At 38.8% G+C, this 27,570-nt stretch overlaps 1 protein-coding gene across 9 annotated transcripts in view; it reads right to left on the bottom strand.

Annotated features, from left to right (window-relative positions):
- Positions 1 to 27,570, bottom strand: part of TEX9 (testis expressed 9) — a 224,665-nt gene that overhangs the window by 114,220 nt on the left and 82,875 nt on the right. For 8 of the 9 annotated variants that reach the window (XM_082388153.1, XM_082388158.1, XM_082388157.1 and 5 more), the window contains one exon: positions 27,039 to 27,117. The exons of the other annotated variant lie outside the window; for it this stretch is intronic. In XM_082388153.1, coding sequence (XP_082244279.1) covers positions 27,039 to 27,057 — 19 coding nt within the window. In that variant the 5' untranslated portion in view covers positions 27,058 to 27,117. The remainder of the gene's footprint in view (positions 1 to 27,038; positions 27,118 to 27,570) is intronic. 9 annotated transcript variants of the gene reach the window in all.

Here is a 27,570-nt window from a genome sequence, read left to right as displayed (position 1 = left end):
ATTAGACAGATGACGAAGGAAACAGAGGTGATTAGCCTGTCACTGGAAAGGAATATTAAAGGATGGGAAAACAGAACACATTTGTCAGTTCCTTACATAACCAGGTGAAATAATTACATTTAATTGTTTCTGAATTATTTAACTATGACATACCCCCAAATCCTTAAGAAAGCCACATTTGTCCCCGAGGAGAGTATTTCAGTCCAATGTAAACTCTTGTTTATTTTTCTTGTACAGAGGCTTTTTAAAAAGTAATTTACTATCTCTTTAGGAACTCATTGCACTGGACCAGTGTTTAGGTGTGTTTACTTCTGCCACCCCTAACCGCAACACCAACTTTTCTCCAGCACACAGAGCTTCTCTTTTCTTTCTCTTTAATAAAATACTGAATGTTCTGAACCATAATATTTGTCCCTACTTCCTTCCTTGACCACAGATGGGTAGATGGAAGATTGCTGTTTCAAGTAAAACAGACAACCACAGAAAAGAAAATTATTCTTAACATTTTTATTTTTTAAAACCACCTACCATGAAATTCATTTTCTAAAATGAGCAGAGGTGGTCATGTGGCTCATTTGTTTACTAGGTATGTGACAATTACACTTAACCTCTCTGAGCCTTAGTTTTCTAAACTGAAAAATGAGGATAACAATACTTCCTATTTCATAAGGTTACTGTAAAATGTGACAGCAATAATATGAAGTGTTAGAAGAGTTCCTTGCATATTATTAGCTATTATTTTTATAGGGCCACAAGAGTAGTGACCACCAATAATAGCACCAAGAAAAGGGGAAGGAGTGGTATTTTAGTACTGAGTTGAAAGTTCATGTTTAAACTTTTAAAATTCTAGACTCTGGGCTTCATCACAGGGGTCGGCATGAAATTAAATCTATGTCAGTGTAATAGAAAACCTCACTTGCCAAAAAAAAAAATAGTTGATAAAAAAAGTTGGGTATCAGCATATATGATAAATTGAGAAGATCAATATGAACTCATAACTTTTTTTAAAAAGAACTATCTTTTCCACCTCTGCCTCTAAAATTATCAGCATTTTTGCCTACCAGTAACTCTCCTGTGTACCTAGAATTAACATTAAAGATTTCCTATTAAAGTGAACATTTTTATAATTATGATTATCTTTTTATATACTTTATATTAATTTTTCTTTTGCATATTCTCACTTCCTTTCACAGACTCACATTTTACATCAATTCTTAAAATAATAATTATTATTATTGTTACTTTGCTGCTCAAATATTATTATTATTGTTATTTTGCTGCTTGAGCAATGGGAACATTTAAGGGACTAAAGACTTTTGGTTTTTGTATTACTCCCCAATAAAATTAACCAGGAAATCTTGGAAGAAAGTAAACAGCATGAGGCCACTTTTAAAAAAATTTTTCCAAATTTCTACTTATTGCTCAAAGTACAAAAGAAGCATTCCAGGTGCATAGGTTAGTGGCTGGGGTGTTAGTAAATGACTGACCTAAAAGTCTAAAAGCCTGGCCCTCTTGCCTCAAGTTGGGAAAACTGTCAGTGTGATTTATATGCCAGAGGACCCAGCCCCATTCTTAAGTCAGACTTAACCTGTGACCGCATCATTGCATGCTCTTTCCCCTTCCCTATCCTGCTTCCTTCTCTTTTTTTTTAACTCGTATTTATTATAGAAAAATCCAACAGATTTTATTACATTTGAAAACTTTGCCATGAACTTCTATGTTATTGTATCCATAGAAATCTAATCTATTTAATGTCCTAAAGGCTAAATTTGTAAAACTGAGCTATATTTCTTCTATTTTTTTATTCCATTAAAGAGTCAAAATTAAATAGTCTACTCTTTTTTGATGTTAGAAGAAACTGTTCTTTGTTAACATATGATTTAAAATACACATTTATAAACAGTGATTGTGTTGAAATTCAAATCTTTAGATTGTTTTGTACTCATGATAGTTGTTCAAAACGTTTCCACAGGACTTACATGCTATTTTAGTACTGATCGCTGGTTGGTTTTCAGAATGGGTTCAGGTTTCCTCCAAGCTAACCTAAAAGTCACAGAATTCTGGTAGCCCCTTGCTTAAACATGCATCATTTATAATGATTTTCCACATGATTATCCCAAATAGCCACGGAAGAGCACAATTTTAGGTGTAAGTGTTCTTTCGAAAATGCTGAAATCTCTGCCCCGACTCAGTAAAAATGCTTCATCATTTGTATTGTTAAGCACATAGCAGAGCAGAGACTCACAATTGGAAATACCACAGGAACCAGTGCCTGGGTAGGAAAAACAGAACAGTAATTGACAAATTGCTGGAGGCTCAGTACAGACAACTCTGAGAGTTAAAAACTCCAAAGAAATTCAGTCATGGAGGGTACCCACATACTGTGAGATTTACCTCTAGGAGTCTGACCAGATTCCCACAGTATACACTGGAGGGAAATCCCCTTGGTCTTCCTTCAGGGGGAGAGGAAAAGGAACCATTTTAAATACACCAGAGCACTGCCCTTCTATCTCTTTTAAGTTTCTTCCGGAAGTACACTCCCTCAATAAATCACCTGCATCTGAATCCTTGTCTCAGCTTCTGCTCCTAGAGAACCTCAGAATGTGTTAGGAATGGGCTAGGACGCGGACTCTAAGGATGGTATTCACGAGCTGAATCACCTGCTGGCCAGCTGCCAATGAGGACCTCACCGCTGTGGGTAGGTAGAGTATTGGTAGTCCTGGTATCCTGAAGCAGTAAAATCATTAAGGCTTCCCAATTGTGGCTAATTGGGATACGATCTGGATGAAGATGCACCGGCTTGTTCAATATCTCTGGCATTTGAGAGGTACGGGAGAAGTAGTAGTTACAAGGATTGTGGAATTGCCTAGTTGTTGCTGAACACCATCAATGTTTTGAAGTGAAAAAAGAAAATGATAGGCTAAAGATGACCACTCATCAATTCAAAGCAAAGTGTGAATACTAAAGATCCTATTAGGTAGCACTTAAAGAAGTCATCATTGGTTGAGGACCTCATCTTAAGAGTAGCAGAATTTTAGAAAATATTGCATTTTCAACCCTAGAAAGTTTCCTATGCCAAAATCAGGGCCCTGATATGGAAAGAATGAGACCCTGAAACTTGAGTTAAGGATTCTGGGTAGATCCAGCTGAGAACTTTGGACCCCTGGTATATCTGAACCCTCTGAGCCTACAGATATGCCCCATTCATTCTTGTTAGAAGATGAGCACTGCTCTGCTTGAAGAATATGCAGATGTTTCAAATAGACAGGCGACTTACAAAACAATGCTTACCCTTCTTGGGATCTGCCACCAACTTATGTCCAGATCAACAACTGGAGTAAAATCTCAACGTAATTAGGGAGTGTCGGGTTTGCTAAGGCAGAAGAGAAATGAGCAACAGATGAGCTGTAGCATCTCAATAACATACAGTGACCAAAAACCGGGACCATATCCATGGAAGTAGATGCTGAGGATGCTGAATCACAGGGAACAGAATACAAAGCAGACTGAAGAAGAGTCTGTTGATATAGAGGCACTCTCCTATAACATTGGAATTAACACCCTGGCAAGGATCTTCACATCCAGTTCTAGTAAGTTTCTCGGATGGTTCTCTAGAAGCTTTGAAAAAGCAACGGCCTATGTTAAATGAAGTGGAAAGAAAATTCAACAGCTAATTATATTGCCTGGTATGGCCCTGAAGACATGCTATTTACCAAAGCAATACAAAATGCAATGGTGAAGACGGGCTGCAGCAGCAGGGAGATGCTCAGTAGTGCCTGTTCTCTGTAAGAAGAGGCTGACAGTAAGAAATTTTGTAACACAACTAGGCTCCCTAATAGTGATGGTATAATCCTGGAATAGCAGAGGCCAGGTGGCAGCACCTAACTGTCAGAAGCAAGGTGGGTGTAATTATTCTCTTGGGTAGCAAGGCAACTAGGGAAGCCCAACCCACAGTAATTTATAGAACATGATGTATCCAGGAGCTAGATAGGGATCCAACAAAGTATTACTCACTATAAAAAATCAATCAGGGACATATATTACTGGATCAGCAAAAGATTGGGGTCAGCTGCCCCAGTAGGAAGAAATAATCCCTTATCTAGTTTCCAGATCTAAGACAGTTCTCAGACTCAGAACCCATCAATTAGGGAGGCCAGATCCCTTGAAGAAGGACACTGCAATACAACAGCAAATGTGTACCACAGTGATTCCCCAGTCCTCCCCCACAAAGACTTTTCTCAGGTAACTGAGGAAAGGGAATACATACAAGTTTTTGAGGGATGTTGGATGTAAGGTCTGAATGAACAGAGTTGAATACCCCATGGCCCAAAATGTTATCACAACACCTCTGTTAGAATAAGGAATAGAATTCTGTTATAGTAAGGAAATCAGATAAAAAATGGAATCTTGGGCTTCCCTGGTGGCGCAGTGGTTGAGAATCTGCCTGCCAATGCAGGGGACACGGGTTCGAGCCCTGGTCTGGGAAGATCCCACATGCCGCGGAGCAACTAAGCCCGTGTGCCACAACTACTGAGCTTGCGCGTCTGGAGCCTGTGCTGCGCAACGAGAGGCTGCGATAGTGAGAGGCCCGCGCACCGCGATGAAGAGTGGCCCCCACTTGCCGCAACTAGAGAAAGCCCTGGCACAGAAACGAAGACCCAACACAGCCAAAAAATAAATAAATAAATAAAGTGAAATTCTTAAAAAAAAAAAAAAAAAAAAAAGGAATCTTGGCCCAAGTCCATCTCATAGTGCCTCCATTGGTTCCAAGAATAAAAATAAATATAAAATGATCTAATGGTCATTTCCCTGGTATCTAAACACATAATTGGAGTGGACATTCTCAGCAATTGGCAGAACCCTCACATTGGTTTCCTGACCTATGAAAGAAAAACCATTATAATAGAAAAGGCCAAGCGGAAACCCCTGATATTGCCCTCCCCATCCTTGGAAGACTGTAAAATCAAGAACAATACCGCTCTAGTGGGAATGGCAGAGATTAGTACCATCCTCAAAGACTTAAATGATGAAGGCTTGAAGGTACCCATTTTCTTTTCTGGTTTTGTTTTTTTGTTTTTTTTGTTTTAAACATCTTTATTAGAGTATAATTGCTTTACAATGGTGTGTCAGTTTCTGCTTTATAACAAAGTGAATCAGTTATACATATACATATGTCCCCATATCTCTTCCCTCTTGCATCTCCCTCCTTCCCACCCTCCCTATCCCACCCCTCTAGGTGATCACAAAGCACCGAGCTGATCTCCCTGTGCTATGCGGCTGCTTCCCACTAGCTATCTATTTTACGTTTGGTAGTGTATATATGTCCATGCCACTCTCTCACTTTGTCCCAGATTACCCTTCCCCCTCCCCGTATCCTCAAGTCCATTCTCTAGTAGGTCTGCATTTTTATTCCCGTCTTGCCCCTAGGTTCTTCTGACCATTTTCTTTTTTTTTTAGATTCCATATTTATGTGTTAGCATATGGTATTTGTTTTTCTCTTTCTGACTTACTTCACTCTGTATGACGGTCTCTAGGTCCATCCACCTCACTACAAATAATTCAGTTTCGTTCCTTTTTATGGCTGAGTAATATTCCATTGTGTATATATGCCACATCTTCTTTACCCATTCATCTGCTGATGGACACTTAGGTTGCTTCCATGTCCTGGCTATTGTAAATAGAGCTGCAATGAACATTTTGGTACATGACTCTTTTTGAATTATGGTTTTCTCAGGGCATATGCCCAGCAGTGGGATTGCTGGGTCATATGGTAGTTCTATTTGTAGTTTTTTAAGGAACCTCCATACTGTTCTCCACAGTGGCTATATCAATTTACATTCTCACTAACAGTACAAGAGGGTTCCCTTTTCTCCACACCCTCTCCAGCATTTATTGTTTGTAGATTTTTTGATGATGACCATTCTGATGGGTGTGAGATGATATCTCATTGTAGTTTTGATTTGCATTTCTCTAATGATTAATGATGTTGAGCATTCTTTCATGTGTTTGTTGGCAATCTGTATATCTTCTTTGGAGAAATGTCTATTTAGGTCTTCTGCCCATTTTTGGATTGGGTTGTTTGTTTTTTTGATATTGAGCTGCATGAGTTGCTTGTATGTTTTGGAGATTAATCCTTTGTCAGTTGCTTCATTTGCAAATACTTTCTTCCATTCTGAGGGTTGTCTTTTCGTCTTGTTTATGGTTTCCTTTGCTGTGCAAAAGCTTTTAAGTTTCATTAGGTCCCATTTGTTTATTTGTGTTTTTATTTCCATTTCTCTAGGAGGTGGGTCAAAAAGGATCTTGCTGTAATTTATGTCATAGAGTGTTCTGCCTATGTTTTCCTCTAAGAGTTTGATGGTGTCTGGCCTTACATTTAGGTCTTTAATCCATTTTGACTTTATTGTTGTGTATGGTGTTAGGGAGTGTTCTAATTTCATTCTTTTACATGTAGCTGTCCAGTTTTCCCAGCACCACCTATTGAAGAGGCTGTCTTTTCTCCACTGTATATTCTTGCCTCCTTTATCAAAGATAAGGTGACCATATGTGTGTGGGTTTAACTCTGGGCTTTCTATCCTGTTCCATTTATCTATATTTCTATTTTTGTGCCAGTACCATACTGTCTTGATTACTGTAGCTTTGTAGTATAGTCTGAAGTCAGGGAGCCTGATTCCTCCAGCTCCGTTTTTCTTTCACAAGATTGCTTTGGCTATACGGGGTCTTTTGTGTTTCCATACAAATTGTGAAATTTTTTGTTCTAGTTCTGTGAAAAATGCCAGTGGGTAGTGTTGTATGAAAGTAGAGAAGGTTAGCACTCCCCTTGAAGGTACCCTTTATATTCATCTGTAACTGCCCTGTCTGGCCTCTAAAATACAAGGAGGATAATATCTTGAATTTAACTAAGTAGCAATCCTAATTGTAGCTACTGTAATGGATGTGATATCATTGCTATAGCAGATTAGCACAGCCCTTAATAAGTGGTATGTGGCTATTAATCTGACAAATGTGTTGTTTTCAATACCTAGAAGCAGAAGGAGATTAAGCACTTTGCTTTTACATGGAATGGACAATAGTATACATTAATGGTCTTGCTCCAGGGTTAACTCTCCTATACTCCATTAAAACATAGTGGAAAATACCTGGACCATCTGGATTTCCCATGGAACACGACACTGTTCTATGACATTAGAGATTTCATGTTAGTTGAACTTACTGCATAAGAAACTGGCAAGTACTCTGTATACCTTGGTAAGACACATGCACTCCAGAGTATAGGAGACAAACCCTACGAAAATTCAGGCCTACCCATGTGAGTGAAGTTTTTAGGGTCTGGGGCTTGCTGAGACATCCCCTCCAAATTAATATTGAGATCTATTTCAGGTATGGGTTTAATTTCCCTGCCCAAAGTGCCTCAGACAACACCACTATACAAAGGATCACTGTCTCAGATGAAGCGAGCATTTTTACAAAAGAGATGTGGTGATGGACCCAGAACCATGAGAGTCACTGGTCCTATCACATACTGTATCCCTCCAAACCTGCAGGCCTGATAGAGAAGTAGAACAGACTTATGAAAGCACAGCATCACATATGCATGGGCATGATTCTTCAGAATAGGGTTCACAAAATCAATAGCCATTGTATGGGGATATTTTCCAAACCTGGGAACCCAGGTTGTGGAAGTAGGAGTAGCTTTCTCTACTAGCGCCCCAAGTGATTTCTGTCACTGCAACTTCATGCTCTGCAGGCCTAGAGGTTCTAGTTTGCATAGGGGAAATGCTTCCAAATAGGAACACAGTCATAACAGTCTCATTAAATTTTACTATGAGGCTACTGCCTGCTCATTTTGGATTCCTTGTGCCAAGAGGCTGGCTGTCAAGGAAAAGAGTCCCTGTACTGGCGGGGTAATTGACTTGGATGAGGTAGAATTCCGTTACACGATGCGGGGGAAGGAAGACTATTCTGCACTTAGCTGGTCCACTGGAATGCCCCTTGATAACTTCCCTAGGCAATTTTGATAGCAAATGGACAAAGCCTAAGCATCCACAGCCTACGACAGACATGGTAACTCAGGACTTAGATCCCTCAAGGAAGAGAGTCTGGATAGCGCCACCAGACAAGCCACCTAGCCCAGCAGAAGGGCTAGTTGAATGTTAAGGGGATATAGGATCTGTGGAAAAGGAGAGACATGATGAGTTTCAAGGTCAAATGCAATGTCAGGATTTGGAATTTTTCCTACTAACCCTGTTGTAAATTTCTCCAGGAAAAAAAAAAGAGTAACCAGAATCCAGGATAAGCTGTCTCTAGATGAAGTGAAGTTATGTTTCTCAGAATGTTTCTGAGACTACACTCCTTTAAACCTCCCACATGCACATCTCCATCTCAGTCTGTTTCTCAGAAAACCTAACTTAAGACAATATCATACCCACTGAACAAGTTGAGATCATGAGGATATGATGCATAATTTAGCACTGCTATAAACTAACAGACAACAAGGGTTCTGAGGAGAAAAGAAAGTACTCCAACTATACAACCACACATGGGAAGCCGTGATGGCTCTGAACTGGAGGTACTCAGGTCAAATCCAAATTAATCTTCATAAATATAAAGAAATGGATCCTAAGTTGTGGTAGTGGTGTTAAGTGAAACACATGAAGTTGAATCTCTGTAACCTAAATGGCTGTATCTTGTGATATAATCACAAGACATAATACAGTATTTTGAATTCAAACTTATCTGAATTAAGTAATATTCCTAAACTGCAAAGCAAGTATGAATCACTGACATTTGAATACACAGCGTTCTTTCTCACACTGTTTATATCTTTTAAGCACATTATCATAATAAACATATAGTTGAGTGGCAACTGAACCAAGTATAAATTCAATGTTCAAATGAGACTGAAATAAAGCATCTCCCTGAAGAACAGCAAAAACCTGGAACCAAACTAAGTGTCCAACTAGAGAATTAGTTTAATAAGTCATGGTATAGTATATCATAATTAGTGATGATATGAGTAGATTTATATTTATTGACATAGAAAGATGTGATGTATGGTATTAGTAAGTGTCAAAGCAGGCTGCAAGTTAATATTGTAGAATACCTTATTATTATTTTTTTTGTCTGCGTTGGGTCTTAGTTGCTGTTTGTGGGCTTTCTCTAGTTGAGGCGAGTGGGGACTACTCTTTGTTGCGGCGTGCAGGCTTCTCGTTGCGGTGGCTTCTCTTGTTGCAGAGCACAGGCTCTAGGTGCACAGGCTTCAGTAGTTGCAGCACACGGGCTCAGTAGTTGCGGCACGTGGGCCCTAGAGCATGCAGGCTTCAGTAGTTGTGGTGCATGGGCTCAGTAGTTGGGGTCATGGGCTCTAGGGCATGCGGGCTTCAGTAGTTGTGGCTGGAGGCTCTAGAGTGCAGGCTCAGTAGTTGTGGCACACGGGTTTAAGTTGCTCTGCGGCATGTGGGATCTTCCCAGACTAGGGATCTTTCCCGTGTCCCCTGCACTGGCAGGTGTATTCTTAACCACTGCACCACCACGGAAGTCCAGAATGACCTTATTTATGATAACTTATAGTCATATAAAATATATATATATATATATATATATATATATATAGAAAAATTCTGAATAGAATTGCATCAAAATTTTATTCATTAATAATTATAGTTATAATTATTTTGATTATTATCCCAGATGCTGCCAGTGTCCCATGTAGTACTGCAGCCAACTTCTAATGGCTTCCTCTGTGTCTGACAGCTTTTTATTCCAGAACTGTGGAAGACAGCTTGTCTGGCAGTGGGCTGAAAATGCTGAGGTAGTAGCTCACCCTTGAGGTGACCTCATTCTGAGGCATTTTTTTTACAGCATTTCTCAGTATTTCTCCATGAGATTTCTCTTTAGTAGCCCACTGTGATATCTGGCTTAATAACACACCCTCACTGTTTGGATTCTCTTCGTTATATTACTCCTCCATTCCCATAAGTATTCTGCATTTCTGAAATAATCTGCTTACACTCAAATCCTTGTTTCATCTGTTTCTGGGCATACTCATAGTAAGATATCTATCTGTAATTTTCAAATACTTCTACTAAAGCTCAGATGATTTATGTAAAAAGTTAATAAAAGTTTAAAAAACATTTTATATATGATGTTTTATAAGTCAGATGTAAAAAAACATAAACAGAAGAAAAGTTAAAGAGTTCTTTCTGTGTTCTTCAATAAAGATATTTGTCTATAAGTGTTCATTTTAAAGCTGTGATGGGGGCATGAAAACTACTTTCAAATATTTAAAGGGCTAATAAGTAAAAGAAAAACTGATGTATTCATCATGATACTAAAGAAACCATAGAAAAAGAGGCTAGTGGAAGTCACAAGGAGAAGAATTTCTACTTAAATAAGAACTGTCTGGCAGTTAAAGCTGCTTCAAACTGGAATAAACTGTCTCTGGGAAAAGAGCATTTTTGTCAGTGACAAGTGCCAGACTGTGAGCAGAACCTGGCTGACTCTTGACAAGGACAGTTGGCTGGAAGGATCTTTAACATCCCTCTCAACTTGGAGAGTCTCTAATTCTGAGCCTAATTAATCAAACTATGTGGATATCTGGGAATCATTTATGCTTTCTTACTAATGATACTAGGAGTACTGGATTATTTGGGACCATATGTTCATTCCTAGACCTTCAAATGTGAGATAAGGGATCACTGTGGCACCTTGTACAAATGGTAAATACAAATTCACAAAACATAGAAGTGGAAAAAGATTTAGGAGTCTGGATAAATCACAAAATGTGGATCCAAAAATGTTAATTTAAAAATTGACATTATTGACACTGACTTTAGTCAGACCATGAAATAGGTCTTGTTTCATACAATTTTCCAGCATTTGAAATATGTAAGCCAGAGACCACCAAGAAGTGGTCAGTTTGAATAAACAGGAAAATTCATTGTGCATCCTTAAAACAAAAGGAAACACACTTTTCCCATGGCCTGCATTATGAGAGAGTGAAGAAATGGAAATAAAGATTCAATGTGTAGAGACTGGTTCAACATGGTGGAGTACAAGGGCATGCACTCACTCCCTCTTGCAAGGGCACCAGAATCACAACTAACTGTTGAACAATCATTGGCAGGAAGGCACTGGAACTCATCAAAAAAGATACCACACATCAAAAGGCAAAGGAGAAGCCACAGTGAGACAGTAGGAAGGGCGCAATCACAATAAAATCAAACCCCATAACCGCTGGGTGGGTGATTCACAAACTGGAGAACAATTATACCACAGAAGTCCACCCACTGGAGTGCAGGTTCTGAGCCCCACGTTGTCAGGCTTCCCAAACTGGGGGTCCGGCAATGGGAGGAGGAATCCCCAGAGAATCAGACTTTGAAGCCTAGCGGGATTTGATTGCAGAACTTTGACAGGACTGGGGGAAACAAAGACTCCACTCTTCGAGGGCACACACAAATTGTGTGTGCATCAGGACCCAGGGGAAAGGAGCAGTGACCCCATAGGAGACTGAACCAGACCTACCTGCTAGTGTTGAAGGGTCTCCTGCAGAGGTGGGGGGTGGCTATGGCTCACCACGGGGGATGGCTGTGGCTCACCATGGGGACAAGGACACTGGCAGCAGAAGTTCTGGGAAGAACTCCTTGGCTTGACCCTTCCCAGAGTCCGCCATTAGCCCCACCAAAAAGCCTGTACCCTTCAGTGCTGGGTCGCCTCAGGCCAAACAACCAACAGGGAGGGAACTCAGCCCCACCCATCAACAGAGAAGTGGATTAAAGTTTTACTCAGCTCTGCCCACCAGAGCAACACCCAGCTCTACCCACCACCAGTCCCTCCCAAGAGGAAGCTTGAACAAGCCTCTTAGATAGCCTCATCCATCAGAAGGCAGACAGCAGAAGCAAGAAGAGCTACAATCCTGCAGCCTGGGGAACGAAAACCACATTCACAGAAAGATAGACAAAGAGAAAAGGCAGAGGACTACGTACCAGATGAAGGAACAAGATAAAACCCCAGAAAAACAATGAAATGAAGTGGAGATAGGCAACCTTCCAGAAAAAAAATTCAGAATAATGATAGTGAAGATGATCCAGGACCTTGGAAAAAGAATGGAGGCAATGATCGAGAAGATGCAAGAAATGTTTAACAAAGACCTAGAAGAATTAAAGAACAAAAAAACAGAGATGAACAATACAATAACTGAAATGAAAAATACACTAGAAGGAATCAATAGCAGAATAACTGAGGCAGAAGAACGGATAAGTGACCTGGAAGACAGAATGGTGGAAATCACTGCTGCAGAACAGAATAAAGAAAAAAGAATGAAAAGAAATGAAGACAGCCTAAGAGACCTCTGGGACAACATTAAATGCACAGACATTCGCATTATAGGGGTCCCAGAAGGAGAAGACAGAGTGAAAGGACCCGAGAAAATATCTGAAGAGACAATAGCTGAAAACTTCTCTAATGTGGGAAATGAAACAGTCAGCCAAGTCCAGGAAGCACAGATAGTCCCAGGCAGGAAAAACCCAAGGACGAACATGCTGAGACACATAGTAATCAAATTGACAAAAATTAAAGACAAAGAAAAAATATTAAAAGCAACAAGGGAAAAACAACAAATAACATACAAGGAAACTCCCATAAGGTTATCACCTGATTTCTCAGCAGAAACTCTACAAGCCAGAAGGGAGTGGCACGATATATTTAAAGTGATGAAAGGGAAGAAGCTACAACCAAGATTACTCTACCCAGCAAGGATCTCATTCAGATTCAATGGAGAAATCAAAAGCTTTACAGACAAGCAAAAGCTAAGAGAATTCAGCACCACCAAACCAGCTCTACGACAAGTGCTAAAGGAACTTCTCTAAGTGGGAAACACAAGAGAAGATAAGAACCTACAAAAACAAACACAAAACAATTAAGAAAATGGTAATACGAACATACATATCAATAAATACCTTAAACGTGAAAGGATTAAATGGTCCAACCAAAAGACACAGGCTAGCTGAATGGATACAAAAACAAGACTGGTATATATGCTGTCTACAATAGACCCACTTCAGACCTAGGGACACACACAGATTGAAAGTGAGGGGATGGAAAAAGATATTCCATGCAAATGGAAATCAAAAGAAATCTGTAGTAGCAATACTCATATCAGATAAAATAGACTTTAAAATAAAGAATGTTACAAGAGACAAGGAAGGACACTACATAATGATCAAGGGATCAATCCAAGAAGAAGATCTAACAATTATAAATATATATGCACCCAACATAGGAGCACCTCAATACATAAGGCAACTGTTAACAGCTATAAAAGAGGAAATCGACAGTAACATAATTATAGAGGGGGAATTTAACACCTCACTTACACCAATGGACAGATTATCCAGACAGAAAATTAATAAGGAAACAAAAGCTTTAAATGACACAATAAACCAGATAGATTTAATTGATATTTATAGGTCATTCCATCTGAAAACAGCAGATTACACTTTCTTCTCACATGCACATGGATCATTCTCCAGGATAGATCATAACTTGGATCACAAATCAAGCCTTGGTAAATTTAAGAAAATTGAAATCATATGAAGCATCTTTTCTGATCACAACACTATGAGATTAGAAATAAACTACAAGAAAAAAACTGTAAAAAACACAAACACATGGAAGCTAAACAATATGCTACTAAGCAACCAATGGATCACTGAAGAAATTAAAGAGGAAATAAAAAAATACCTACAGATGAATGAAAATGATCCAAAACCTGTGGGATGCAGCAAAAGCAATTTTAAGAGGGAAGTTTACAGCAGTACAATCTTACCTCAGGAAACAAGAAAAATCTCACATAAACAACCTAAACTTACACCTAAAGTAACTAGAGAAAGAAGAACAAACAAAACCTAAAGTTAGTAGAAGGAAAGAAATCATAAAGATCAGATCAGAAATAAATGAAATAGAGAGAAAGAAAACAATAGCAAAGATCAAGGAAACTAAAAGTTGGTTCTTTGAAAAGATAAACAAAATTGATAAACCATTAGCCAGACTCATAAAGAAAAAAAGGGAGAGGACTCAAATCAATAAAGTTAGAAATGAAAAAGAAGAAGCTACAACTGACACCACAGCAATACAAAGGATCATAAGAGAATACTACAAGCAACTATATGTCAATAAAATGGACAACCTGGAAGAAATGGACAAATTCTCAGAAAGGTACAGTCTCCAAAGACTGAACCAGGAAGAAATAGAAAATATAAACAGGCCAATCACAAGCACTGAAATTGAAAACTGTGATTAAAAAACTCCTGACAAACAAAGGTCCAGGACCTGATGGCTTCACAGGAGAATTCTATCAAACATTAGGGAAGAGGTAACACCTATCCTTCTGAAACTGTTCCCAAAAACTGCAGAGGAAGGAAAACTCCCAAGTTCATTCTATGAGGCCACCATCACACTGATACCAAAACTAGACAAAGATACCACAAAAAAAGAAAATTACACACCAATATCATTGATGAATATAGATGCAAAAATCTTCAGCAAAATACTAGCAATCCAAATCCAACAATGCATTAAAAGGATCATACACCATGATCAATAGGGATTTCTCCCAGGGATGTCAGGATTTTTCAATATCCACAAATCAATCAGTGTGATACACCACATTAACAAATTGAAGAATAAAAACCATATGATCATCTGGTGGTGGGATGAATTGGGAGATTGGGATTGACTTATATACACTAATATGTATAAAATAGACAACTAATAAGAACCTGCTGTATAAAAAAATAAATAAAATAAAATTCAAAAATTCAAAAAAAACCCCACCATATGATCACTCAATAGACGCAAAAAAAGCTTCTGACAAAATTCAATGACCATTTATGATAAAAACTCTCCAGAAAGTGGGCATAGAGGAAACATACCTCAACATAATAAAGGCCATATATGACAAACCTACAGCTAACATCATACTCAATGGTGAAAAGCTGAATGCATTTCCTCTAAGATCAGGAACAAAACAGGGATGTCCACTTCTGCCACTTTTATTCAACATAGTTTTGGAAGTCCTAGCTATAGCAATCATAGATGAAAAAGAAATAAAAGGAATCCACATTGGAAAAGAGGAAGTTAAACTGTCACTGTTTGCAGATGACATGATCCTATACATGGAAAATCCTAAAGATGCCTCCAGAAAACTATTAGAGCTCATCAGTGAATTTGGTAAAGTTGCAGGTTACAAAATTAATACACAGAAATCTGCTGCATTTCTATACACTATCAACAAAAGATCAGAAAGAAATTCAAGAAGCAACCCCATTTACCACTGCATCAGAAAGAATAAAATACCTAGGAATAAACCTATCTAAAGAGACAAGAGACCGGCACTCCAAAAAGTATAAGATGCTGGTGAAAGAAATCAAAGAAGACACTAACAGATGGAAAGATATACCATGTTAATGGATTGGAAGAATCAATATTGTCAAAATTACTACACTACCCAAGGCAATCTACAGATTCAATGCAATCCCTATCAAAATACCAATGGCATTTTTCACAGAAGTAGAACAAAAAAATCTTAAAATTTGTATGGAGACACAAAAGACCTCGAATAGCCAAAGCAGTCTTGAGAAAGAAAAACAGAGCTGGAGGAGTCAGGCTCCCTGACTTCAGACTATACTACAAAGCTGTAGTCATCAAAACAGTATGGTAATGGCAGAAAAACAGAAATATAGATCAATGGAACAGGATAGAAAGCCAAGAAATAAACCCATGCACCTATGGCCAATTAATCTATGACAAAGGAGGCAAGACTACACAATGGTGGAAAGACAGTCTCTTCAACAGATGTTGCTGGGAAAACTGGACAGCTACAAGTAAAAAAATGAAATTAGATCATTCTTTAACACCATACATAAAAATAAGCTCAAAATGGATTAAAGACCTAAATGTGAGACTGGACACTATAAAACTCCTAGAGTAAAACATAGGCAGAACACTCTCTGACATAAATCACAGCAATATCTTTTTCGATCTGTCTCCCAGAATAATGGAAATAAAAATAAAAATAAACAAATGGGACCTAATTAAACTCAAAATCTTTTGCACAGCAAAGGAAACCATAAACAAAACTAAAAGAAAACCCACAGACTGGTAGAAACTATTTGCAAATGATGTGACCAACAAGGGATTGGTCTCCAAAATTTACAAACAGCTCATGAGGCTTAATATCATCAAAACAAACAACCCAATCAAAAAATGGGCAGAAGACCTAAATACACATTTCTCCAAAGAAAATATACAGATGGCCAAGAAGCACATTAAAAGATGTTCAACCTCACCAATTATTAGAGAAATGCAAATCAAAACTACAGTGAGATATCACCTCACACCAGTCAAAATTGCTATCATCAAAAAATCCACAAACAATAAATGCTGGAGAGGGTGTGGAGAAAAGGGAACTCTCCTACACTGTTGGTGGGAATGTAGACCAGTACAGCTACTATGGAGAACAGTATGGAGGTTCCTTAAAAAACTAAAAATAAAGTTACCATATGATCCAGCAATCCCACTCCCGGGCATATATCCGGAAAATATGAAAACTCTAATTCATGCACTCTAATTCATGTAAAATGTTACATGCACCTCAATGTTCATAGCAGCACTATTTACAATAGCCAAGACGTAGAAGCAACCTAAATGTCCATCAACAGCTGAATGGATAAAGAAGATGTGGTGTATATATCCATACAATGGAGTATTACTCAGCCATAAAAAAGAATGAAATAATGCCATCTGCAGCAACATGGATGGACCTAGAGATGATCATATTAAGTGAAGTAAGTCAGACAGAGAAAGACAAATATCATATGATATCACTTATATGTGGAATCTAAAAAAATGATACAAAGAAATTTATTTACAAAGCAGAAATAGACTCACAAACACAGAAAACAAATTTATGGTTACCCAAGGGAAAAGGGAAGTGGGGGGGAATAAATAAGGGATTTGGGATTAACAGTTAAACACTACTATATGTAAAACAGATAAACAACAAGGACCTACTGTATAGCACAGGGAACTATATTCATTATCTTGTAATAGTCTATAATGGAAAAGAAGGTGAAAAAGAATATATATATAAAAATGTATATATACATATAACTGAATAACTTTGCTATACACCTGAAACCTTGTAAATCAACTATACTTCAATAAAACATTAAAAAAAATTCTTAGTCTCCAACTGTAACTAGCATTCAAGTTACCTAGAAGCATTACTACATGTACTACAACGTCTATTTAAGGCCCAAGAGAATAAGGAATCCTAAAACAATATTAAGAATATTATTGCAATGATGAACCAGAGATGGGGTTCTGGCCAGGAAACAGAACAAAGTTTTCCCTCTCATTCCCTCCTTCCATACTAAACTCCTTCCACCCTGCCACCACTTCTGTACAGTTGCAATGTCTTTCTTGATTCCATACTTGCCCCCAAATATTCATTCTCCATATAGCAACCATGGTGAGCTTTTAAAACTGCAAATCAGATCAGGTAATTCCCTTGCTTACTCTCAGTGGCTTCCTGCCATACTTAAACTGAAACTCATTCTTATGAAGGCCTATCAGACTTCACATGATCTGCCTGCTCCCCTAACTTTTGCCTACTCCTCTCTCTCCACACTGGCATTCTTGCTGATCCTCAAAACTAAAGCATGTGTCCACCTCTTTTGCACTTGTTGTTCCCTCTGACTAGAACACTCTTCCTTAGAGTTTGACATGGTTCACTCTCTCATTTCATTCAGGACTCTGTTCATGTATTACCTTCCTCTACCTCCACACCTATCCTCTTTCTTATACCATTAGCACAAGTGTTGAGATATATCAGTATTCAAGGTTCTACTTACTACTGTATAAGGGAATTTTGATGGAGCAAGTTACATACTCCCATACACTATTTCTACTGTGTCAATGGCCTATAATATGCCTACACATGGAAAGGCAGATGTATCTTTGTATCCTTCAGAAAGATAAAAACTTGTTAAAGCAACAGTCTAGAGAAGGCTTGGTGGCCATGATGGTGGAGTGGGAAGACCCTGAGCTCACCTACTCCCACGGACATACCCAAATTACAACTATTTACAGAGAAACTATCTATGAGACATTCTATGGAGCTCAGCAGCATACTCGCCTCTGGTCACCAGAGCTATATGCTCTAGGGATGCCCTCTACCCAGGCTGTGGCAGGGCTGAGTACTGTGGGTGCACTGGTAGGAGGGACTGGTCCCCAGCCTGATTGGCTGTCATGTCCTGCCTCATGTGGTGGCTGCCAGCCCATGTGTGGGAAGGGCTAGGTCCCTGCACAGATGGCCGTGTGGCCTGGGAGTTCTTGAAACTGCTGCTGGTCCACTGGTGGGCGGGTCAGTTCCTGGTGCTAATGCCCTAGAAGAAAGATTCCAGTATGGTGCTTGCCAGCACCAGTGACCTCATGATAGAAGGAGCTCCCCAAAATGGCTGCTGCCAGTGCCTATATTCCCAGTGGGAGTCCTAGTTGCCTCCTGCCTCACCAGGAGGCCCTTCAAGATCAGCAGGTGGGTCTGACTAGGCTCCTTTCAAATTACTGCCTCTATGAACACAGTGAGAATCTTAACAAAGAATTAGAAAACATAAAGAAGAACCAAACAGAGCTTAAGAATATAATAACTAAAATTTAAAAATACACTAGAGGGAATTCCCTGGCAGTCCTGTGGTTAGGACTCTGTGCTTCCACTGCAGGGGGCACAGGTTTGATCCCTGGTTGGGGAACTAAGATCCATGATGTGGCAAAAACAAACAAACAAACAAACAACAACAAAAAAACCCGCCAGACGGAATCAACAGTAGAATACATGATACAGAGGAACAGATAAGCAAACTGGAAGACAGAGTAGTGGAAATCACCCAAACTGAATAGAAAACAATAAAAAAGAATTTAAAAAATGAGGGTCATTTAAGAAACCTCTGGGACAACATCAAGCATACTAACATTTGAATTATAGGGGTCCCAGAAGGAGAAGAGAGAAAAAAGAGGCAAGGACTTATTTGAAGAATAATGGCTGAAAAATTCCCTAACCTGACACAGGAAACAGACATCCAGGCCCAAGAATCACAAAGAGTCCCAAACAAGATGAACCTAAAGAGGACTACAACGAGATACATTATAATTAAAATATCAAAAAGATAAAGAGGGACTTCCCTGGTAGAGCAGTGGTTAAGAATTCACCTGCCAATGCAGGGGACGCAGGTTCAAGCCCTGGTCCGGGAAGATCCCACATGCCGTGGAGCAACTAAGCCCATGTGCCACAACTACTGAGCCTGTGATCTAGAGCCTGTGAGCCACAACTACTGAAGCCTGCGAACCCGTGCTTCTCAATAAGAGAAGCCACCGCAATGAGAAGCCCGCACACCGCATCGAAGAGTAGCCCCCACTCACCTCAACTAGAAAAGCCCGCGTGCAGCTACAAAGACCCAATGCAGCCAAAAATTAAAAATAAATAAATAAATTTATATTTAAAAAAAGATAAAGAGAAACTATTAAAAGCAGCAAGAGAAAAGCAACAAGTTACATAACTATAAGCTGACTTTTCAAAAGAAACTTTGCAGGCTAAAAGGGAGTGGTACAATATATTCAAAGTGATGAAAGGAAAAAATCTATAACCAAGAATACTCTACATGGCATGGCTATCATTCAGATTTGAAAGAGAGATAAAGAGTTTTACAGACAAGCAAAACTTAAAAGAGTTCAGCACCACTAAACTGGCTTTCCAAGGAAAGTTAAAGGGACTTCTCTAAGTGGAAAAGAAAAGATCACAACTAGAAATATGAAAATTACAAAAGGAAAAATCTCATTGGTAAAGGCCAACATACAGTAAAGGTAGTAGAGCAACCACTTAGAAAGGTAGTAGGAAGGTTAAAAGACAAAATTAATCAAATCATTATTGCTAAAATGACCATACTACCCAATGCAATCTACAAATTCAATGGAATCCCTATCAAAGTAACAAAGGCATTTTACACAGAACTAGAACAAATAATTTTAAAATTTGTAGGGAAACACAAAAGACCCCAAATAGTCAGAACAATTTTGAGAAAGAAGAACAGAGCTGGAGGAATCATGCTCCTTGATTTCAGACTATGCTACAAAGCTACAGAAATAAAAACAGTATGATACTGACACAAAAACAGACACACAGATCAATGGAACAGGATAGAGAGCCCACAAATAAACCCTCGCACTTATCGTCAATTAATCTGTGACAAAGGAGGCAAGGATATACAATGGAGAAAAGACAGTCTCTTCAATAAGTGGTGCTGGGAAAACTGGACTACATGTAAAACAATGAAATTAGAACATTCTCTAACACCATATACAAAAATAAACTCAAAATGGATTAAAGACCTAAGTGTAAGACTGGATACTATAAAACTCTTAGAGGAAAACATAGGCAGAACACTCTTTGACATAAATCACAGAAATATTTTTTTGAATCCATCTCCTAAAGTAAATAAAAGCAAAAATAAATAAATGGGACCTCATTAAACTTAAAAGTTTTTGCACAGCAAAGGAAACCATCAACAAAACAAAAAGACAACCTACTGAATGGGAGAAGATATTTGCAAATGATATGACTCATAAGGGGTTAATATCTAACATATATAAACAGCTCATACAACTCAACATCAAAAGAAAAACTCGATTAAAAAATAGCAAGGAATTAATTTCTAAAATATACAAACAGCTCATACAGCTCAATATCAGAAAAACAAAAAACCCAATCAAAAAATGGGCAGAACTAAATAGACATTTCTCCAAAGAAGACATACAGATAGACTACAGACACATGAAAAGATGTTTAACATCGTTAATTATCAGAGAAATGTAAATCAAAACTACAATGAGGTATCATCTCACACCAGTCAGAATGGCCATGATAAAAAGTCCACAAATAGTAAATGCTAGGGAGGGTGTGGAGAAACAGGTACCCTCCTACACTGTTGGTGGGAATGTAAATTGATGCAGCTGCTATGGAAAACAGTATGGAGGTTCCTCAAAAAACTAAAAATAGAGTTGCCATATGATCCAGCAATCCCACTCCTGGGCATATATCCAGATAAAACTGTAATTCAAAAAGATACATGTACCCCTGTGTTCATAGCAGCATTATTCACAATAGCCAAGACATGGAAACAACCTAAATGTCCACTGACAGGTGAATGCATAAAGCAGTTGCTTCTTTACTTGAGCATTCTGTGCTCTGCCTTTGACTCTGGTTTGCCACCTTTGTGTTTTGAGTGTGCCCTGGGACAGGAGGGTTTAAGTGCTAATGTCCAACTTCCAGCCTGGTTACTGCAGCCCTGGTGTATTCTTATTTGACCATTTCACACCCACTAATCATTCACACCCACTGGGAACTCTGACCCATGAATTATATAGTGGGATTGGGTTTCTAAGAAGTAGGAAAAATAAGAAAGCACACAGGTTAGTTCCTGAGCCTGGTGCAGCTGCAGCATTAACACCAGGGGTTACCATATCTGGCAGGCTATATTGCAAAGTAGCTTCAACAACCACTGGTGAGTCACAAACCTACTTAGGCTTTGTCCCATGCATATTAGAGGGGCTACACTGGGTTCTAGCTCTGAATTCACCTTGGAGGCCTCTTCATTTCCAAGTTCTAACCACTACTTCTCACAAGACCCCTGAGAGAGGTATATGCCCAAGCAACAAGGGCAAAGGGAAAGCAAGCAGTACTTTAGTTTTAGGTTAGTGGGACCATATGGCCTAGTTTGTCAGGACAGTGCTGGATGTGTGGGTATAATTATTGATAACACCTTTTTTACTCCCAAAGTGTACCAGTTTTGATTATAAATTACACGGCTACCCTAATTATATACAGCATACATACACAACATAAAACTTTCCCCTTCCCCCTATCCTCTAAGCTCTGGAGGGAATATGAAACCATTAGAAATTAGAAAGACAAGGAGAGGCATATAGAGTCAAAGAAAGGAACCAAAGTCATTCCTAGCATTAAAGTAAAATTGGCAGCCAGAATTTTGTTACACCTCTTAGAGTGAAAACAATGCACCCATAAAGGGAGTTCTCAGGGTGGAATTTTAAGGCCCCTGAACCTAGAGAATGACATCCCAAAAAAGAAGTATCCCAAAAGAAGTATGGTGAAGCAGGAAGGAGATGCAGGAAAGTCATGCAGATTGGACCAGAACAGAGACAATCCCTTAGCCAAAATGGCTGAAAGAAGAACTAAAAGATGATACCAGAACTCACGATACAGCAGAGGGCCTTATCTTGGGCTCCGTGGATGGACCTTGGGGTCTATGGAAATTCTGTGAATTATAACTAAAACTTCTTGTGTATAAAAATTTTTCTGGAAGATATATCCATAAATTCCCTCAGGATCTCAAAAAGTTCCCTCAAAGTTAAGAACAATTGTTTTATGATGTTTTCAGTTCTGATATATATTAAAAGATATATCAATATTAAAGGACAGTTTTTTCATTCAGGTGTGTGAGTTTAGTCATTCTCAACACATCTACTACTAGTCTTACAAAATCCTGAGTTAAATAAGTCTTAACTGGGCTAGGTGGGTCCTATCTAAGTTTTACAATAACAATTCCAATACCCAGCATGGAGAAAACCAGATAAACAGCATTGTTAACAAAATACTCTGTTAACACAGCTTATTTCTGTCTAGGTGAGTTGCACATTACAGAAGCCCTTGGTAATTCTGTAATTCTTAGGATAACACAGAGACAGTTTTTCAGCTTCACCACCAGGTTAAGTATTGATAAAATATCATTTGAGATAAAAATAAGAGAGATACCTTATATGTAAGAAACTAGACTGGTTCTGCAATGCCGTTTGAGGACACTTTGTTTCCTTTTGACGTTTGGTTTAGTTTATTCCTTCTGAGTATGTGAGCTAGGGTGTGATTGATTTACATGGCTCTTACTTGTAATAAAATACTGAGTTGTAGTCAACTCTACCTCTGCGACAGTAAACCCCATACTTGTTCCTACCATTAAGTATCTGGATGCCCTTGTGGAACTCATTGAACTTCTCTGGGCCTGAGGTTCCTTATCTCCAGACATGAACGAGAGCACTGGATTTCATTAGATGTTATTAAAGTTTCCTTCCAACTGTCTGGTTTTATGGCACTGTATTTCTAGGAAGGGATCTGTGTTTATCATTCTTAAGTTTGTGCAACAAACTCCTGAGGAGGAGAAGCACGTTCTGCTCATTCAGCATAATATCTAAGACAAAAAGTAAATAAGAGATAAAACATCAATTGAGCACTTTAGATAGCTTGTGAGGGAGCCTCTCAGGGAAGCTTTCTTTCTCCCAATTCTTCTTCTTCCTTCTGGGGAAGACTGATCAGCTACATTCCAGGAGTCTGTTTGGACCACCTGCCATAGTGGATGGGACCATCATGCAGCAAAAGTCACACACACACACACACACACACACACGTGCAGCATGAATTCTCTCTTCCTTCTCAAACCCACAAGGCTTGTTCTAGCTGGCTCTTTTGTATCATCTTTCCCATCACATAAAACAAATGCAAAACTAAGCCAAGTTCCACTTCTCAGTGGGAAGGGTCCTGGCCTTCTTGCCTTCTTCCCTCTCTTGGGCACAGAAGTTCTTACAGTAGTCCTGTCCTTCTGGCCTCCTTTACAGAACATAAGAAGTTCCTGGTATTCAGAGGTAGGATACATGCCTCTGTGAAAGTACCAGAACATGGCACGTGGTGGAGAGAGGAGTGTATGAGGCTGGAGGCCCAAGTAGGCTCATATAATATTTGGTAACCCTACCATAGTTATACACACCATATTATATATAACATTCCCCTGAGGTGAAAGAATTTCTTCCTGATTACAGCCTAACTGAAAATGGGTCCCTCTATTGGGCAAAATTATGAGGCTTTTAGATTATCCCCAGCTCTAGCACAGCAATAGTCATTTATAAGCATTCCTATTTAATAACATATGAGCTGTTTTCATTTTGACAATTGTGATGGCCCTGAAGAATGACTACTCCCTCTTTACTTCATGGCTCTTGTAATATCTTAGATGATACTGCTGGAAATTCAAAATCCAATATATTTTACTCCAGAAATACAAAATCTCCTGCATTTTACTCCAGAGAAAGTAACTTTTAGTATGTGTCATGCCATGCAAAATCCAGATCCAAATAAAATCATTGTTCTTCCTTCACAGCTATGATCTTTGTCTTCTTGAGTTAGTATGTAGTTGAATTCTTCTTTATAATGACTTAGGCTGGACTGCAGCAGTCTTCTGTTCTTATGCAACACAGTGATTACTTAAATACTTGGATATGTTTCTTGCTATCTGAATTCTTATTGCTAAGAACCCAGAGCATTAAATCTGCTTTTCTCTTGCTTCTATAAAAGCTCTTAGAGGCCCATACCAATCAAGGCTCAAACTATATTAAAAACCGCTACAGCTTTATGCATGTTGGCTTGGGAATCTCTCCATCTACTCTGAAGGTCTTTTTTTTTTTTTTTAAAGGTTTTTTTTGATGTGGACCATTTTTAAAGTCTTTATTGAATTTGTTACAATACTGCTTCTGTTTTGGTTTTTTAGCCACGAGCCACGAGGCGTGTGGGATCTCAGCTCCCCAACCAGGGATGGAAGCTGCACCCCCTGCATTGCAAGGCGAAGTCTTAACCACTGGACCGCCAGGGAAGTCCCTACCCTGAAGGTCTTTGCCCAACATCAGCTTCCTTTGGCCTTCACCTCATTCAATTTCAGGCCTTACTAGCTTTCGTTATCTAGCTCCATTTTGACATGTGACCAGTTTCCAGCCATTTAACTTATCTCTTTTAAAACCTGGATTGGATAATTGTCTTCAGGTAAAAGCTAAAGGGCGAGGAAGCCCATTGATGTGCTCCATATAGGTCAGCTTTCTGGAGGAAGAAACAGGGTAGAGAAGGGTAGAGAGGAGGGAGAAATGGAAGAAAGCCAACACAATGGCAAACTGAATGTCAGGCATTTTGCTCTTCTCTGAGTTTTTCCTTCACTCTGACCCTGAAGCATTGTTCTTTCACCAAGCAAATAGATCTTCAGCAACCTCATCCTGTGAGTCCTCCAGCCACATTCAGAAAGGCTGAAGTCTTAGGGTGAACATAGCTCAGGATGACAAGATGGGACCTCACCTCACAAAACAGTGGTAGCCAAAGGTATCTTTCTCTGAGAAAGAATTCTTACGTCTTCTTGTAAATGAATTCTCTCTTCCTTTTACTCTTTCAATGTGAATAAAATAATCAATCATATCCATGTGCCAACAAACTGCCATGGTAGTTCCCAGACTTCAGTCTTACGGCTTTTTTTGAATGGCACGTATTTTTAATGTGGTCCTTCTTTAGTCTATTTTAGGACTATTTATAGCCATTGTGTTAAGTGTTAAGGGTTGTTATGGACTGAATATTTGCATGCTCCCCAAATTCCTATATTGAAGCCCTACCCCAAGTGTAACTGTATTTGGAGATAGGGCCTATATAGAGATAATTAAGGTGAAATGATGTCATAAGAGTGGGGCCCTGATCTGATAGGATTAGTGTCCTTATACGAAGAAACACCAGAGAGCTCACTTCTTCTCTCTCTGTACACAGAAGAAAGGTCATGTGAGGATATAGTGAGAACGTCATCATAGTGAGAAGACAAGCTAGGAAGACAGCTCCTAACCAGAAAGTGAATCAGCTAGAACCTTGACCTTGGAAGCCCAGGTTCATTGCAGCATTATTCAAATTATTCAAGACATGGAAAAAAACGTAGGTGTCTGTCAAAGGATGAATGGGTAAAGAAAACGTGAAATATAAATACATACATACATGCACAAACACACACATACACAACCCCACACACATATACATATACAATGGAATACTTTCTTTCATAAAAAAGAAGTCCTGCCATTTACAACAACATGTATGAACCTAGAGGACATTATGCTAAATGAAATAAGCCAGGCAGAAAAATACAAATACTGTATGATCTCAATTATCTGTGGACTCTAAAAAAATTGAACTCATACAACCAGAGAGTCAAACAGTGGTTGCTAAAAGCTGGAGGGTGGAAGAAATGGGGAGATGTCAGTCACATGGTATAACTTTCAGTTATAAGATGAATAAGTTCTGGGGATCCAATGTACATGACAGTGACTGTAGTTAATGATACTGTATTGTATAATTGAAATCTGCTAAGAGAGTAGATCTTAAGTGTTCTTATCACACACACACACAGTAACTATGAGGAAAAAAAGAGCAGAATATACATTCTTCTCAAGAGCACATGGAACATTCTCAAGGAAAGATCACATATTAGGCCATAAAACAAGCCTCAATAAATTTAAAAGGACTGGAATCATACAACATATGTTCTCCAACAACAATGGAATAAAATTAGAAATCAATAACAAGGAAATTTGGAAAATTCTCAGATATGAGGAAATTGAACAATGCACTCATAAATAATCAGTTGGTCAAAGAATAAATCACAAGAGAAATTAGGAAATACATTGAAATGAATGAAAATGGAAACACACACACAAAAAACTTATGGAACAGCTAAATATATGCTTAGAGTGAAATTTATAGCTATAAGCACCAGTATTAAAAAAGAAGATCTCAAATCGGTCGCCTAAAGTTTTGCCTTAATAAACTGGAAAAAGAAGCATAAACTAAATCCAAAGGAAGCAGAAAGAAGAAAATAATAAAGACTAGAGTGCAATAAATGAAGGAAAATTAAAAAATAGAGAAAATCAACAAAATTAGAAGTTAGTTCTTTGAAAAGATCAACAAAATTTACAATCCTTTAGCTAGACTGATAAAGAAAAAGAGAGAAAACTAAAAGTATTAATAATACAAATGAAAAGGAACTATTTACTACGTTACAAAAGTTAAAAGGAGGAGGGGGGGAATCCAGATGGCAGAACAGGAGGATGTAGAATTCGTCGCTACTCACGGGTACATTGCAAATTCATCTACAGATGGAACAATTCCCACAGATCACCTGCTGAATATTAGCAGAAAACTTTGGACACCTAAAAAAAAGAAAGAAAAGAAAAAAAAGAAAAGAGGAATCAAAAAAGGGACCAGCAACCATGGTGGGAAGCTGAAGGTGAGTGGAGGTCCCCACACTCAGAAAAACTCCCTCACGGTGGGAGAATCAGCTGTGACAGAAAAGCACGTTTTGGGGATCAAAGGAGAATGCAGCAGACGGTCTGTGGAAGGCAGGACAAAGTAAGAACTGCATGCAGGGTCTACACCACTGCTCTGCACATTCCTGAATCACGAGTCGCCTGTTGCAAAAGGGGGCTGGGTGCTGGAAAGTGGGGTTTGCAGTGCGGACCCAGGGAAGGGACAGCTGTTGGCTGTGAAAAGACAGCCTGAAGGGACAGGAGTAAGAAACTCCACAACTGGATAAGTCTGCAGAAAAAGCCTGAGATACCATAAAAGCAAGGGGTCATTGTCAAGTGATGTGCAAGGGGCAGAGC

The sequence above is a fragment of the Balaenoptera borealis genome (genome assembly GCF_965194805.1).
Source record: "Balaenoptera borealis genome assembly, chromosome: 3".
Classification (NCBI taxonomy): domain Eukaryota; kingdom Metazoa; phylum Chordata; class Mammalia; order Artiodactyla; family Balaenopteridae; genus Balaenoptera; species Balaenoptera borealis.
Note: the sequence above shows the minus strand (reverse complement) of the source record. Positions and strands in the feature narration are given on the sequence as shown.